Here is a 14,720-nt window from a genome sequence, read left to right as displayed (position 1 = left end):
CCAGATGCTCAAACGAACCCCAGTGCCAAGAACAGAGTTTCCTAAAGCAGACCCAGTTTTTAGGGAGATTGGCAAGTACCTGTCATTCATGCTTCTCACCAGGTTTCATTGAGCAGTCCACACTCTGTCTCTGCTATGTTCCATCCTCTTCTATCCCCCCGACTCTGGGGTTAGATTACAAAAATAGCAGGCCTGTTCTGAGTTAGGTGGTCAGTCTCAACACAACACTTGCCGTCCAAGTTGGATGAGATGAACATCCACACCTTTTGAAAAATAACTAGTTCCATGGATATTATATAGGAGGAAAATATATGAGTGTGTTGGGATATTATAGAAGCAAATGCACAGAGAAAAACAGATGTTCTGTCTTCTAAAGCACACAAAATGATCATATTTAGGTAAGTGTCAAATCCCTGTTATTGTGAAACTGTGTAAAGCTAAAAGGATTATACCCAAGTATGCCCAAGGGTTGAGCAGCCACATAATTACCCATAAATTTTCAGGTACTGAACACCTGCTCTAGATCTTCCTGGAGGCAATTAAGAAAGAAAATAGATGTTTGAAGAAGGCTTTTTCCTTAATCTGGCGTGTTAATTTCCCAGTCGGTTCATCGGTAGCCCCCGGCCCTTCCAAGCTGTGAAACTACCCTCACCTATGTTGTGTTCTGATGATGTCATTTTGGGGTGAGAAAAGAGAAGAAGAGCTACAGTTTCAACAGGGAGACTAAAATGACCTCCAAACCTGGTTTCATCAAGTAACTTAAGTAGGTCACTAGGGAATTGGGATTATGCCAGAGATGATGCAGGATACCCCAGCCGATCTGTCCATTTGTCTTCAGCCTTTAGGGTGCAGCTCGAGAACTCCTCCAGGAAGCCTTCCCTGGTCAGCCCTGCCCTCACGGAGTCGGCCTCCTCACCTAGTCCCAGTACAGCCGGTACTTGCCCGTTCTTTGTGCTACCGTCTGCACACCAGGACCTTCCGCCTGCTCTGCTCTCAGCCCACAGGGCACTTGCCCAGATCCTAGCATGGCCCCGCCTGGTTCCATCTTGTGTCCATAGGTCACCTCCAGAAAAGCTTTCCAGCCACTCTGTCTAGGACATGCCTACCCCAACAGTGCCATTTCCTACTTAGTGACTGGTCTCCTCCCGTAGAACAGAAGTTCCATGAGAGCCGGGCTCTTGTCCAGCTCATTCGTGGGTCCACTCCTCATGCCTAGGATACTGCTCGGCACATGGCAGGTACCCCGTAAACATTTGTGGAGTGGAGGAATAAATGCCTCCTTACCTTATCTCCAGTGAAGGTTCTCGAAGGGAAGTGCAGCCTCTCTAGAGACAGCTCTGTGTTGCACGTAGCCCGCCCCATGCACAGACACAGAAAGAGTGGAGATGATTTAAAGACGTCGGCACAGCAGTTCTGAACCGATAAGGTAGAGGTATGCTGCAGTGACCCGTCTTCCTGGTGTGGGATAAGCCACTGAAATTAGTCTTTGGGATCCCCTCTGATTAAAGTGGCTGACGTTGAAACAGAAAGCTTGAAATCACCCAGGTGGAATGGCCCCATTAATTCTCTTAATTGGGCTATCGTTTCAGTTTCATCTGAAATGTCAGGCTTAGCAGTTCATTTTTATCCAAGAGTCCATCTAGGCCAGTAAGCATCAGGACACCAGTGGGGGGGGGAGCTGTAATCCAGATAATGCTAATACATTATTCATACCAGTTTGATTAATGGTCTTCTTTGAAATCTTATCTCCATCATCACAGACAGATATGTATTGATAACCTCTAAGCTTTCAGTGATGTGCTCAGTTGGGTAAGACTCTGCCTTTAGCTTGGAGGCAGAATGCAACGTTGAGAATTTATAAGCCAGCCAGGGAGTTCGGAGAATTGTCTGCTCAGGCCCCCAAATATACCGTATCTGATTGGGAAACTGTAGAAGAGCTGAGACATTTCAGAGAAGTGAAGTGACTTTCCCAAGGTCGCCTGGCTTGCTCATGGCCCCGCCAGGATGGTTGTTCATGTGGATTTTTTTTTTTTCTGCCTTGGAATTGCAAGCTTCTTCATTCAGTTCTGAGGGACCTACTGTGCACACTACATTGGGCTTTTCTTTACTTCAAAACTCATGATTCAACTATTGCCTTAATATAATCTTGATGAGCAACCAAGGTAAAACTCAGATTTATACACAGCTAGGACAGTAGCAGTTCTTAGAGTGTTGTTTTCGAAGAGCTTCTGAAAACCTTTTATGGTTCACTCTTTGCCTAGCTATGAGCATCTAGGCTCTTGCTCCAATGTTGAACCATCCCTTAGAAATTGAGTGACCAGAGCTAAGTTGTACCATATGCCTTCTAAGTGAAACTTTTCCGGTGTTTGTTTAGTGTTCCTCAGAAGATCAGGTAACACAAGGAGACATTCTAGGCCAAGCCACCTTTTCTAATAGCAATGTAAAGAACAAACCTGGAGCAAACCTTTCCTTTCCTTTCCCACCACTTAGAAATGTAATACCAGGATAAGTCTATCCTGTACCACTCATCATTTTTTTTAAAGTACTCTTTTTTTTTTTTATTTGACAGACAGAAATCACAAGTAGGCAGAGAGGCAGGCAGAGAGAGAGAGAGGAGGAGGAAGCAGGCTCCCCGCAGAGCAGAGAGCCTGATATGGGGCTCGATCCCAGGACCCTGGGATCATGACCTGAGCCAAAGGCAGAGGCTTTAACCCACTGAGCCACCCAGGCGCCCCAACCACTCATCATTTTTAAAACCAGACCACTTCTAAGATAGAAGGTTATGTCCAGGGGCGCCTGGGTGGCTCAGTGGGTTAAAGCCTCTGCCTTCAGCTCAGGTCATGGTCCCAGGGTCCTGGGATCGAGCCCCGCATCGGGCTCTCTGCTCGGCGGGGAGCCTGCTTCCTTCTCTCTCTCTGCCTGCCTCTCTGCCTACTTCTGATCTCTGTCTCCCAAATAAATAAATAAAAATCTTAAAAAAAAAAAAAAAAAAAGAAGGTTATGTCCAGAGGACCAGTCCCTAAACTAGAATTACACTCCCATTCTTGAATCTGTTCTAAAAGTCAAGTCCTAAAGTTTGCTTCACAGCCAATTGGAATTGTGGGTGGAAAAGAAAGCTTTAACATACTCAGGGCAAGCGTTTCAGGTAAGAGTGGGCTCCTCCTGTGCTCTGCCCTCTCATGGTGTGTGTGTGTGTTTGTGTGTATGTGTGTGAACACACACGCACATGCATGTGATGCCAGAGCCAGCTTCTCATCCATGTCAAGGATGGAATTCAGCTTTTGCAGTATTTAAATCAAATCTGACCAAAGTGAGAATGTGACTGTAGCCGTGACAGTCTGTACTGGGAGGATTTCCAATGGGATATAAAGGCTAAATGTAGTGTTGGCTAAATGTCTGTGCTGGAGGTAGGGAGCCCTACACTCTCAGAGTATTGCTAACTGGGAATAGATCTGGTAATGAAAATCTCTCATCTCCCATGCACAAATGTGGGAATGTTGACCATCATGTATTGTGTGTCATTTCCAGCAGTGTGTTGGAAATCTATTATTGATGTGCTAATCACGTATGAGGTTAATAGCAGCATATAAAAATGTGTTCAAGGACAGCATAAGGGATTATCTATGATTCAGGTATCAGAAATTCAGGTGAAACTATTTTAAAGCAACACTTTAGGATGTATTCCTTTCTAGCCTGACATCTTGTTCTAAGAAAGTTTCCTCCCTGGGGTGCCTGGGTGGCTCAGTGGGTTAAAGCCGCTGCCTTCGGCTCAGGTCATGATCCCAGGGTCCTGGGATCGAGTCCCACATCGGGCTCTCTGCTCAGCATGGAGCCTGCTTTCTCCTCTCTCTCACTGCCTGCCTCTCTGTCTACTTGTGATCTCTCTCTATCAAATAAATAAATAATAAAATCTTTAAAAAAAAAAGTTTCCTCCCTGTTTATAAAAGATTTGTTGAAAGGAACTGGCAGATTCAGAAGAGTAAAGTACAGAGGAAAAAAAGCCTCCCACCAATAGCAGCATGAACTGATGTCCACATTTATAGCTTCATAGTTCTCCAACTATCTGTCAGTCAAAATCCTGACCAAAAAATAGAGTAGAAATGCTGTTCAAGCTAGGTTTTTTTTGTTGTTTTTTTTTTTTTTGTTTTTTTAATCATTTACCCAACACTTGAGACAGCAGACTGTCTGCATTTTGGAAACCAAGCCAAATGAATGTAATCCTTTTTTATGTAGCAGACCTTCAGCTATCCTGTTCTTTACGAGCCTTCCTTTTTCTGACTTGAATAATCCTAGTACATTATGCTGTTCTTTTCCAAGACAACGATTTCCAGACTTTTCACTTTCGTAGGTTTTCAGATGGAGCCCTCACTTCTAGAAGTGCGTGGGAGAGCTGTGCTTCTCAGACGGTCTATACCGAAAAACCAGGAGGACCAGCCAGCTTCAGTGTGGCACTGACAGGTGGTTCTCCCATGTGGCACGCTATATAGCTTGTCCTGTACAAACTTTGCCACTTGAGCCAGGAGTACCTGAACCAACACACACTTCAGTCAGGAAGCCAAGCTTGCTCATTCTGTTCTTGGGTATTAGGACAATATCCAAATGCTCTAGTAGTTTCTAAACCCTTCCCTCAGTTTCTGCACTTATTCCTTAAAACCACACTTGGAAACTCACTCTGGGTACTAGAATAAAGCCCAGTGGAACTTTGAAATCTTTTACGCTTAGAAACTCACGTTGGTGGCCAGTTGCTCAGAAAAAAGCTGTAAATCCTATCACCATTTGTACTTCTGTTAAAAGGGCTGTCACAGCATTTATTGTCTTTCTCATTTTTCTTCCTCCAACCTTTGCTGTTCTCTCCCTCTCTCTGCTTTGGTTGCCCGTGGACCCGTTCCCGAACCATGTGGCGTCCTCCATGATAGCACAGGGCTTGGTGGCAGCATTTGGCTATAGTTGTGCAGTTGGACCCAAACAAACCATCATGAAATTCCACTGACTCACACTAACTGTGAGAGGGGCCAAAATGGAGAAAGTCTTTCCTTCTACCCAGACCCAAAGGAAGTGTACTCTGAGACAGAGATGTGGGCTTGTGTTTGAAACGTTAAGAGGAGGGTGTGTAACTGATAATATTATATGAGGTATGCAAATGGGTTACTCCAAACTATTTGGAAAGAATCGGCCCTTGTAGTTACACGTGACCTTCAAAGTCCTGCTTCCTCCATTACTGTGCTGCTCAGTCCATTTCTCAAAACAGGAGGAAATAAATTTCCATCCAACTAAAGTATCAGAAATTACTGGGATTTCGTTTAATGAAAATTTGCCATATTGCTAAAGCTATAATTAGGAAGTCAGTGAATTAATTAACATATCAATGTTCAGAAAACAAAGTTACCTTATTGGGGAAGGGGCACATGAGATATAACCCCTCTGCTACCCGCAAGTGCTGGGACTTGAGGCAGGTAAACATACCTGCAGTAATTATTTTATTACTGTTTCCTATTAACTCTGGGCTGAGCACTGTGCTGAAGCTGTCCACGTGCCTTACCTCACTGAGTCTTCCCCCAGCCTGAGGCAGCAGAATGGCCTTGCCTAGTGAAGAGGCAGGCTTAGATAGAGCCACAGGCCCATGACGGAGGTGCCAGAAAAGGTAGCTTTGGGATCTGAACACAGGTCTTCCTGTCTTCATAGCCCCGTCACCACCACGTTACTCTCCATACATCTGCCAGAAAGACTGCCGAAAGGAGTCTGTCCCATCAGGGCAGTCCTCACTTAAATCTTTTTCATGGGTTCCCACAATGGAGAAGTAAGATCTGGGCTTCTCATGGGGTCCTCCTGACCTGGTCTGGCCTCATGCCTGGCTGTGCTCAGCCCACCTCTCTCCTCTTTGCACACAGGGCTTTGGCATTTGGCCCAGGATATTTGCGCCTGCTGTTTCTCCACCTTGAAAGTGTCCACGGTGTTGGGACCCTGCCTTTCACAGGGGAGGGTTCAGGAAGTAACTGCTTTGAGCTTCCCCACAAGGACAACTGCCTCCTTACCACCCACCAAGAATACTGTGGAGAGAGGAAGTGGTCCCCAGAGACCGTGGTTTCGGAGACCCATTCTCTCAGCACCTCCCCCCTCCCAGTTGGTGAGCAGGAAACGTGAAAACCAGATGGAGAGACCTGCTGGAGACCTTCTCAGGCAGCCCTTCAGACAGGCCTCAGCTTAGCGCTACAGAATCTCGCAGGGGCTGTTGCCAGTATGGTAGAGAGGGCAACTTGGCTGGTTGATACTTTCAGAAAACCCAGAACTTCCTCCCAAGACTCCAGCAATTTTCAGAGTTCTGACTTCATTCTGCCACACAACTAATTGGCAAATACAGTGGCGTTCCTTGTGCTCATGTGTCTCGCATTTGGGCTCACTTTGCTTTTATCTTATTTAATTTGCAGTAATAGCAGCTGAAACTAATTTCTCGACTGTAAATATCACAGCTGTTGTGGAAAGCATTAATTGCACACTATCACGTTACCCTCCTTTCTTGGATCAATTTATGTGTAATCTGTTTGCAAGTTCTATTACTGTGAATATTAAGGGAACGCAACGTGAAATAATCTAACCGAACACATTGGAAACATTTGTACTGAAATGGCTGGATGGTTTGGGGTATGGAAATAGTCTCGTTTGTGGCAGACATTGAAAGAATGCTTTTTAAAAGCCCAACCCCAGAAGTCTTGACACTGAGTGAAATATAGGTAATTTTTCTTTTGGGGGATCAATAAAATAACTATTTTCAAAATGACTTTATATTGACTGAAAGGTCAGAAATGCCGTGGGCATTGATCCTGTGTCCATAATCACTTTTTGTTTTGTAAGTTAACCACTCTATACAGTCAAATACAAAGAAATCCAGTTCATCATTGAAACAAAATATTTTTAAAGCATTTGACCCCGCCCAGCTCTCCCTGCCTGCTGGAGGCTCACTGCAGTCGCCTTTCCTTTGTCTAGGAAGTGGATCTCTACAGAATGAACAGCCAGGACAAGCTGGGCCTCACCGTGTGCTACCGGACAGATGATGAAGATGACCTTGGGATTTACATAAGTGAGGTACGAAGGCTGAGCGTTCATAAGTTCATCCCAAGACCAGAGGAGATATTTGGGTTTTGCTTTATTGGGTTTTTTCCTATTACATGTCAACCAGCCTTCACTCTGGCTCATTGACAGGGCTCTAGAAAGACCCAAATGCCTTTCTCCCCTTCATCACACAGTCCATGAAGTTACATCTTTACATGGGGGTTAAGTTCAAATGTCAGTCAGCACATAAGGCGAAATTCCATTTGAGAAGCCTGCAAATAGGCCATAAAATGGAGCCGTTTACACGGTTTTGTGTGTTCAACCCCGAGGGGACAGCAATTCACATTTCCCTTCTCATGTCCATTGAATGGGATGGTGAATGGAATCATTTATGCTTTTTAAAGTATTTCTTTATCTTTTTCCTTTTCGTTGACTGTGTATATCACTGCATTCATGTAAGTTAAATGTGTCTGCAAAGGACAGAGATGGAAGCTATTGTGATCTTCTTAGAGAAGACAATGTGGTGTGATTACAACATAGACACTTAACCCGAGCCTCCCATCCACACGAGCACAGACACTCAGTTTTGTCAGGACATGAAACCTCGCTCTGTGGGATGAGCCAAGCGATGTATTTACTAGGCTTAATAGTTATTCCTTTGGCTGTCCTTTATTCACCAAGCTTAATATGGTCCACCATTCCTGAATTTGGGGGGATTTTCCCCATACTTCATCCCACTTGTCTCAATTATATTTCATTTTTAAAGTTACTTTCCAAAATGGAACCATTTAGGAAAATAATCAAGGTATGGTCGCTCAGCAGCATGGGCGTGGGGTCCGGTTTACCTTGTTCTGCATCACACTTTGGTTTTCGTTTCTGTGCCTGCGATGAACGTGAGCTGTGCCTCTCCATCCCTTAGGTCAGCAGGGTCTGTGCACACTGCCCTGTCACAGGGAGGCCATGCAGGGATCCAAGTGCCAGCCGAAGAAAGGGCTTGGAAAAGGATCAATCCATGTTTGCTTCTCTTTGCATGACACCAAGTCTTGTTTATTTCTCTGCAAAACAAAAATAGGGATAAGCAGGACTTCGTGTCAGACAGCCTTTGAGAAGTCTGCTGTTTATTCTCTTATGTGTCTTCAGTGTCCACTCTGTGCTGACCTGTCCGTGTGTGTTTCAGATCGACCCTAACAGCATTGCAGCCAAGGATGGGCGCATCCGAGAAGGAGACCGCATTATCCAGGTAGGTCAGCCTTCTACTGGAGGCTCATCCCCTGCCTGTCCCTGACGAGCACATTTTATGGTTGATGATAATGGCTTTAGGGTTGAAAATGCAGAAGACGTTAAAGATCAAGGATCACCAAGTCAGACGTACAGGGAGGCCAGAAGTTAAATTAATGAGCGAAGCAAAGACCCTGCAAAGTGACACGCACCAGGGAGTGGTGAGGCCTAGGACAATTGGACAGAGCTGCCCCAGCACCTTACAGAAGACGCACCTCATTGCCTTCCATTCTCTCTGCAGGGCCCAGCGCAGCACCGCCAGGGCCCAAGTCAAGCCAATAGTCTGCAACTTGTGAACCAGAATAATTCTCATTTTTTATCTCTCTGAAGGAGTTATTTTGGACCATGAATGTCAAGTTTGGTCTTGTCCTTAAAATAGGAACATCTTTGGCAAATTTAGTAAAATTGATGGGGAAGCTGTTTAAATTTCATGACTTGACATTTAGAAGGGCTTCTGAGGATAGTTTCTTTACCTGAAGCCCTGTTGCTCTTTGGAGTCCAAATGAGACTGCTTGTTTCAGCTACAGTCTTCTTTAATCTCCCAGAAATGGAGATCGTGTCCCACAAGGCTTAGCTTCTACCTCCCCTCGTTCCTATCTTCCCATTTGTGTTCCACTGTGTTTGTATCTGCCATGACTTTCTGCACTGTGAGTCATTTATCTTCCCTTTTTCCACTGCTTCGTCTGCACTTCCCCAGATTTCAACCCCAGCCGCAGCTGCTTAACGACCATTTGCTGGTGGAGTAACCCATACCTTCATTCCTAAATGCTCTGGCTCATCCGCAGTCCTGCCACATGGGGATGCTGTCCTTTTCCTTTAGCTTTTACTACGGGGCACGGAAGTCCTGGGTTCCAGACATGGCCCCGCCTACCTCGAGGGGGTCACTGGGTTCATTCACCCCAACCAGTAGGGGTCACCCCCTCTGTTGCCTCTTGGTTCACTGGCCTGAGTTGGAAGGAAGGGTCCCCTCCCTGCTCTTGAGACCATTGCTCTGTGCCCTGGAGCAATTTGTGAGAATCCCTCCCACTAGACTTTCTGTCCCAACTAACAAAGTTCAAGTGACAAACTGGGCACACAGACCACCACGTATAATGCCATTTCCTTGTTTGCCCTCAACTTCCATAATGGTCACATGAGACCTGCTGCTGCTTTTTCTCCCCTATTATCTGAAAATGCCTGTAATAATGCTTTAGTATATTCCCTTTATGTTCCTGCCTGAGTATTATGTCTGATTAAATTGCTCAGATGTTCCCTCTTCACAACATGGTGATTTTTCTCAGTCTGCCTTCTGGAGTCTCAGCCACTTATGTTCACATAGTTTCCACATTAGTTGCCTTGTACACCTGTCACGGCTGACTGATAGACCAGTCTGAGCAAGGCCTTTCCTTCGGAAAATGAGCATTCTTTGCAAGCTCCAAGTTCTCTGCTCCAGCTGTGACGGTGTGACACACGGAGGCCTGGACAGTATAGAATGATTTTGTTATGATTTCATTATACTATTGTCCACCCCTCCGTTGCCTCCTCACCTTTTTTTTTTTTTTTTTAAGATTAATGGAATAGAGGTACAGAACCGCGAAGAGGCTGTGGCTCTCCTAACCAGTGAAGAAAACAAGAACTTTTCCTTGCTGATTGCAAGGCCTGAACTCCAGGTGGGTCCGCTTCCTGTATGAGAAGCTGGGTCTGTGTTGCTACAACCAAAAACCCAAGTCCGCGGCACTGTAGACCACTGCCCAAGTATTGGGTCTGAATTTGAAGGCACTTTGTACACCCTGGAAAAGTCTTCACTTGAAATGACCTACAGTCTATTTTATGTCTTAACTGTTTCAGGAGGGTGCTGACACCCAGCCTGACATCACACTGCAGGCCCCGCAGGCTCATCAGCGTAGGAATGGTCATGACCAACTGGATGTTGGCATTCCCAAAGCCTGACAGGTGTTCCAGCCAGGGTCAGTGCGGACCTCATCTCCAGCTGCAGAGTGGAGGGAAGGAACAGCACAGTGGCTGTGGCTAATAATAGTGCATTGCTGCTAAATCTGTGATGAGAGTAAATCTCAGGTGCTCTCATCACACACACATGCACACAAATTTTCCTCTGTGAGGAAATGCTCTGTTAATGAGCTTGACTCTAGGAATTACCTATGTTGATGTATATTCAATCATCACCACGTACCTCTCAAACATGAAATTCAAATTTTTAATTTTAAAATATGAAAGCACCATGGCTCAGAAAACCTTTTCTCAACGTCTGGCTTTGGGGGGCCATATAGCCTCTGGTGCCATCACTTGACTCTGCTACAGTAGCACAGAAGTGGCCACAGACAGTCCACGGGCAGCAGGCCACATCCGACCCCGAGGCTCTAAGCTCTCGGACCCCTAAGTAGTCTGCTCTAGGAAGATGTGGGCGTGATCAAAGCGAGGGGTCCGGCCCCAGACAGGCAGTTAGCAGAACCACGTCCTGTGCCAAAAGGAACTCTTCCAGCACTGCAAATAGTTTGTCTTCAGGGCTTGCTAAACCCGTGCTGGGCCAGCCAGCGGGGCGGGGGCAGGGCTAGCTGTCCGGACCCCTCCCAGATGGCCTCCTTCCCTGAAAGTAGCCCCCGTGGATGCAGGAGCGTCCCCTGGAGAAAAGACAGCCGTGGCCAGCAGAGACTTTCCTAGGGCGGAAGGGCTCTTGACCAAGAAGGGAGGCCAAACAACGGGCACACTGCATTTTCAGGCCTCCCAGAGAGAGCCTAAGAAGTCTTTCCCCCCAAGTTAATGTCCTTTCTTTAAAAAAAGTAAATAAAATGAAAGCAGAAGGAATCCTGGTTGAGGCCTGTGTGGGCTGCTCTCTCTCTGCAGCTGGACGAGGGCTGGATGGACGATGACCGCAACGATTTCCTGGACCAGCTGCACATGGACATGCTGGAGGAGCAGCACCATCAGGCCATGCAGTTCACCGCCGGTGTGCTGCAGCAGGTGACTCCCCTCCCCTCCCCCGTGCCTTCTCTGCACACCAGCACAGCCCAAGCCGGTATCCTCCCCCACCCAGGGAGTGGGACCGGGCTCTGAAAGAAAGCGCAGTAGTCATGCTGAGGTCCAGCTGACGAGCTATCTGCTTGGAAAACACCTGGGCCAGCTTTAACACACATTAGGAAGCATGAATTCATGTTTTCAAAACTACAACAATTCCGTCAGTGTAGCCTGAGCTTCTTAGAGCTCTGTAGCCCCCTTCTGTGCCACCTCCGGGGTCAGGGTCCTAAAAACGCACTGCTGAGTGGTAAGGCCCTCTGTGCCTCCTGCTCCCCATGCATTGGGTACCAGCGTGGCTAGGATCATTCACTGAGCTAAGGCGACTAATACCTTCGTCTTACAGCTGGGAGAACTGAGGAGGAACAGGGCAGGTGTTTAGCCCGGGTGGGTCTGCCTAATGGCCAGGTACGGAGAGCATCTGCGGCCTCTCAGCCTTAGAGCCGTAGAGTCTGCCCTGACAGGCAGCCCTTGTCCTGCAGGGCACGTGGCCACTGTGGTCCGCAACTCCCTCACCGTGGCCGTTTGTTCTTGTTCCAGAAGAAGCACGAAGAAGACGGGGGGACCACCGATACAGCCACCATCCTGTCCAACCAGCACGAGAAGGACAGCGGCGTGGGACGCACCGACGAGAGCACACGCAACGACGAGAGCTCCGAGCAGGAGAACAACGGCGACGACGCCACCGCCTCGTCCACCCCGCTGGCCGGGCAGAGGAAGCTCACGTGCAGCCAGGACACCCTGGGCAGCGGCGACCTGCCCTTCAGCAACGAGTCCTTCCTGTCGGCCGACTGCGCCGATGCTGACTACCTGGGCATCCCCGTGGACGAGTGCGAGCGCTTCCGGGAGCTCCTGGAGCTCAAGTGCCAGGCCAAGAGCAGCAGCCCTTACAGCCTGTACTACGCCAGCAGCCCCCTTGACGCCAGCAAGAGCGACCCCGAGAGCGTGGACAAGGAGCTGGAGCTGCTGAACGAGGAGCTGCGCAGCATCGAGCTGGAGTGCCTGAGCATCGTGCGGGCGCACAAGATGCAGCAGCTCCGCGAGCAGTACCGCGAGTCGTGGATGCTGCACCACAGCGGCTTCCGCAACTACAACACCAGCGTGGACGTCCGCCGCCACGAGCTGTCGGATATCACCGAGCTCCCCGAGAAATCTGACAAGGACAGTTCGAGTGCCTACAACACAGGCGAGAGCTGCCGCAGCACCCCGCTCACCTTGGAAATGTCCCCCGACAACTCCCTGAGGAGAGTGGCAGAGGGCGGCAGCTGCGCGGGCGGCGAGGGGGCCGCGGGGAGCGCGGAGGCCTATGGGCCGTGCCCCAGGAACCTGCTCTCCATCACCGAAGATCCGGAAGTGGGCGGCGCCAGCTACAGCCCGCCGCCTCCCCGAGAGCTGGAGCCCAGCCCGGCCCCGGAGAGCAGGGAGCGGAGGCCCAGCGACGATGGCGGCAGCCCAGGCCCGAACACCAAGTTGGGCGGCTCCTATCTGCCGCCCTTCCCGCACTCGCCCTACAAACACGCACACATCCCGGCGCACGCGCAGCACTACCAGAGCTACATGCAGCTGATCCAGCAGAAGTCCGCCGTGGAGTACGCGCAGAGCCAGATGAGCCTGGTGAGCATGTGCAAGGACCTGCACTCGGCCGCCGGCGCGGCCGAGGCCCGCATGGAGTGGAAGGTCAAGGTCCGCAGCGACGGCACGCGCTACATCACCAAGCGGCCGGTGCGCGACCGCCTGCTGCGGGAGCGCGCGCTCAAGATCCGCGAGGAGCGCAGCGGCATGACCACCGACGACGACGCGGTGAGCGAGCTGAAGCTGGGCCGCTACTGGAGCAAAGAGGAGCGCAAGCAACACGTGGTGAAGGCCAAGGAGCAGCGGCGCCGGCGCGAGTTCATGATGCAGAGCCGGCTCGACTGCCTGAAGGAGCAGCAGGCCGCCGACGACAGGAAGGAGATGAACATCCTTGAACTGAGCCACAAAAAGATGATGAAGAAGAGGAACAAAAAGATCTTTGACAATTGGATGACAATCCAAGAACTCTTAACCCACGGCACAAAGTCCCCGGATGGCACGAGAGTATACAATTCCTTCTTGTCCGTGACGACTGTATAATTGTCCCTCCCGTGGGGTGTACATACGAGAGAACGCTACCGTTGGGGTAGAAATTCCTGCCTCGTTCAATGCGGCAAGTTTTTGTATATAAGATAAATACGGTCATCCTGTTTATAGTCACGACTGGCCAACGCTGCAACTCACTCTGGGTGTCGACAGCTCTATTTTAAGCGGAGAAAAACCACCCTTAACTGTCTTGGAAGGCAATGGTAACAAGCAGAGCTTTTTTCAGATAGCAATTGTACTTTTTTACTTGCTACCTTTTACATAAAGTGTTTAAATTTCAAAAAGATCTTTTATTAAGCATACTTTCACAGAATAATTTGTTTAAACTATATTCATATAAAAAAGTTAAACACGCTTTTTTTTTCCGCCGAAAACAAAAACAACCGCCAGTGTGTATTTTTAACAGAACCCTATTTTATAATGTTACTTTGTTAAATGTGTTTCATATGAGTGACCATTAATATATAATTTAGGTCAAGGCTTCAACTTAAAACTCCCAAACTGTGTGGTTTAGGATTTAATACACATAACCAAACCAGCAGTGTTTAGAGTTGGGATACACATTTAAACATTTTTTTTTTTCCTGGTGAAAGTTCCCAAGAGCGTAAAGGTTTTACCAGAAAGCAAAATATCATGCAGCTTTATGGAAGTTTAAAGCATGTTTGCAAATATTGCAGCCCGATGGAAGAATTTGCATGTACAGGAAAGTTGTGGATGGAGGTGGTTTGTGGAATTTTAAGTGCTCATTGTAGTAAACCTTTGCTTTGTAGATTTGAAGGGACAGAGTTTTACAAGCAAGCTCATGAAATCATGATTAGTTACAAACACTAAGTAAAATGAAGTTAAAATAAATTATTTTCTATTTGATATGTTTTGAAGTGATTCCTCATTTTTTGCAGTGGTGCTTATAAAATAAAAGCCTTTCGCAGTATTTCTTTTTTTTCTCCCATTATCTATTACCTTGCGAATATTTACTCTTTCAAATCATCCAGTACCTTCATTCTGTTCAAAACCCAAAGACAGACCTAAAACGAATGTCTGTCAGTTAAGAATAGGGAATCAAACTCACCATTGAATCCTACATTCTGACTGCTGTCTTGCAGAAAGCCTCAAGCCTGGCCTGGTTACCCTGTAAGCAAGAATGAGAAGGAGCAAGTTCATCAATCAGGGTCACATTTACAATGAAATCTCTCTGGTTTATTGCAGCCATTTAATGCTTGCCGATAAAACAACTCTGGGTGGCTAGACCCAACTTCCCATTTCTACAA

At 47.7% G+C, this 14,720-nt stretch overlaps 1 protein-coding gene across 1 annotated transcript in view; it reads left to right on the top strand.

Annotated features, from left to right (window-relative positions):
• The window catches only part of PDZRN3 (PDZ domain containing ring finger 3), a 252,182-nt gene extending 237,863 nt beyond the window's left edge, over positions 1–14,319 (top strand). Inside the window, exons 6-10 of the mRNA XM_045992155.1 lie at positions 6,982–7,080; positions 8,225–8,287; positions 9,873–9,974; positions 11,167–11,283; positions 11,875–14,319. Coding sequence (XP_045848111.1) covers positions 6,982–7,080; positions 8,225–8,287; positions 9,873–9,974; positions 11,167–11,283; positions 11,875–13,446 — 1,953 coding nt within the window. The 3' untranslated portion in view covers positions 13,447–14,319. The remainder of the gene's footprint in view (positions 1–6,981; positions 7,081–8,224; positions 8,288–9,872; positions 9,975–11,166; positions 11,284–11,874) is intronic.
• Positions 14,320–14,720: the final 401 nt, after the last annotated feature.

This window comes from Meles meles, chromosome 20 (assembly GCF_922984935.1).
Source record: "Meles meles chromosome 20, mMelMel3.1 paternal haplotype, whole genome shotgun sequence".
Classification (NCBI taxonomy): Eukaryota; Metazoa; Chordata; class Mammalia; order Carnivora; family Mustelidae; genus Meles; species Meles meles.
Note: the sequence above shows the minus strand (reverse complement) of the source record. Positions and strands in the feature narration are given on the sequence as shown.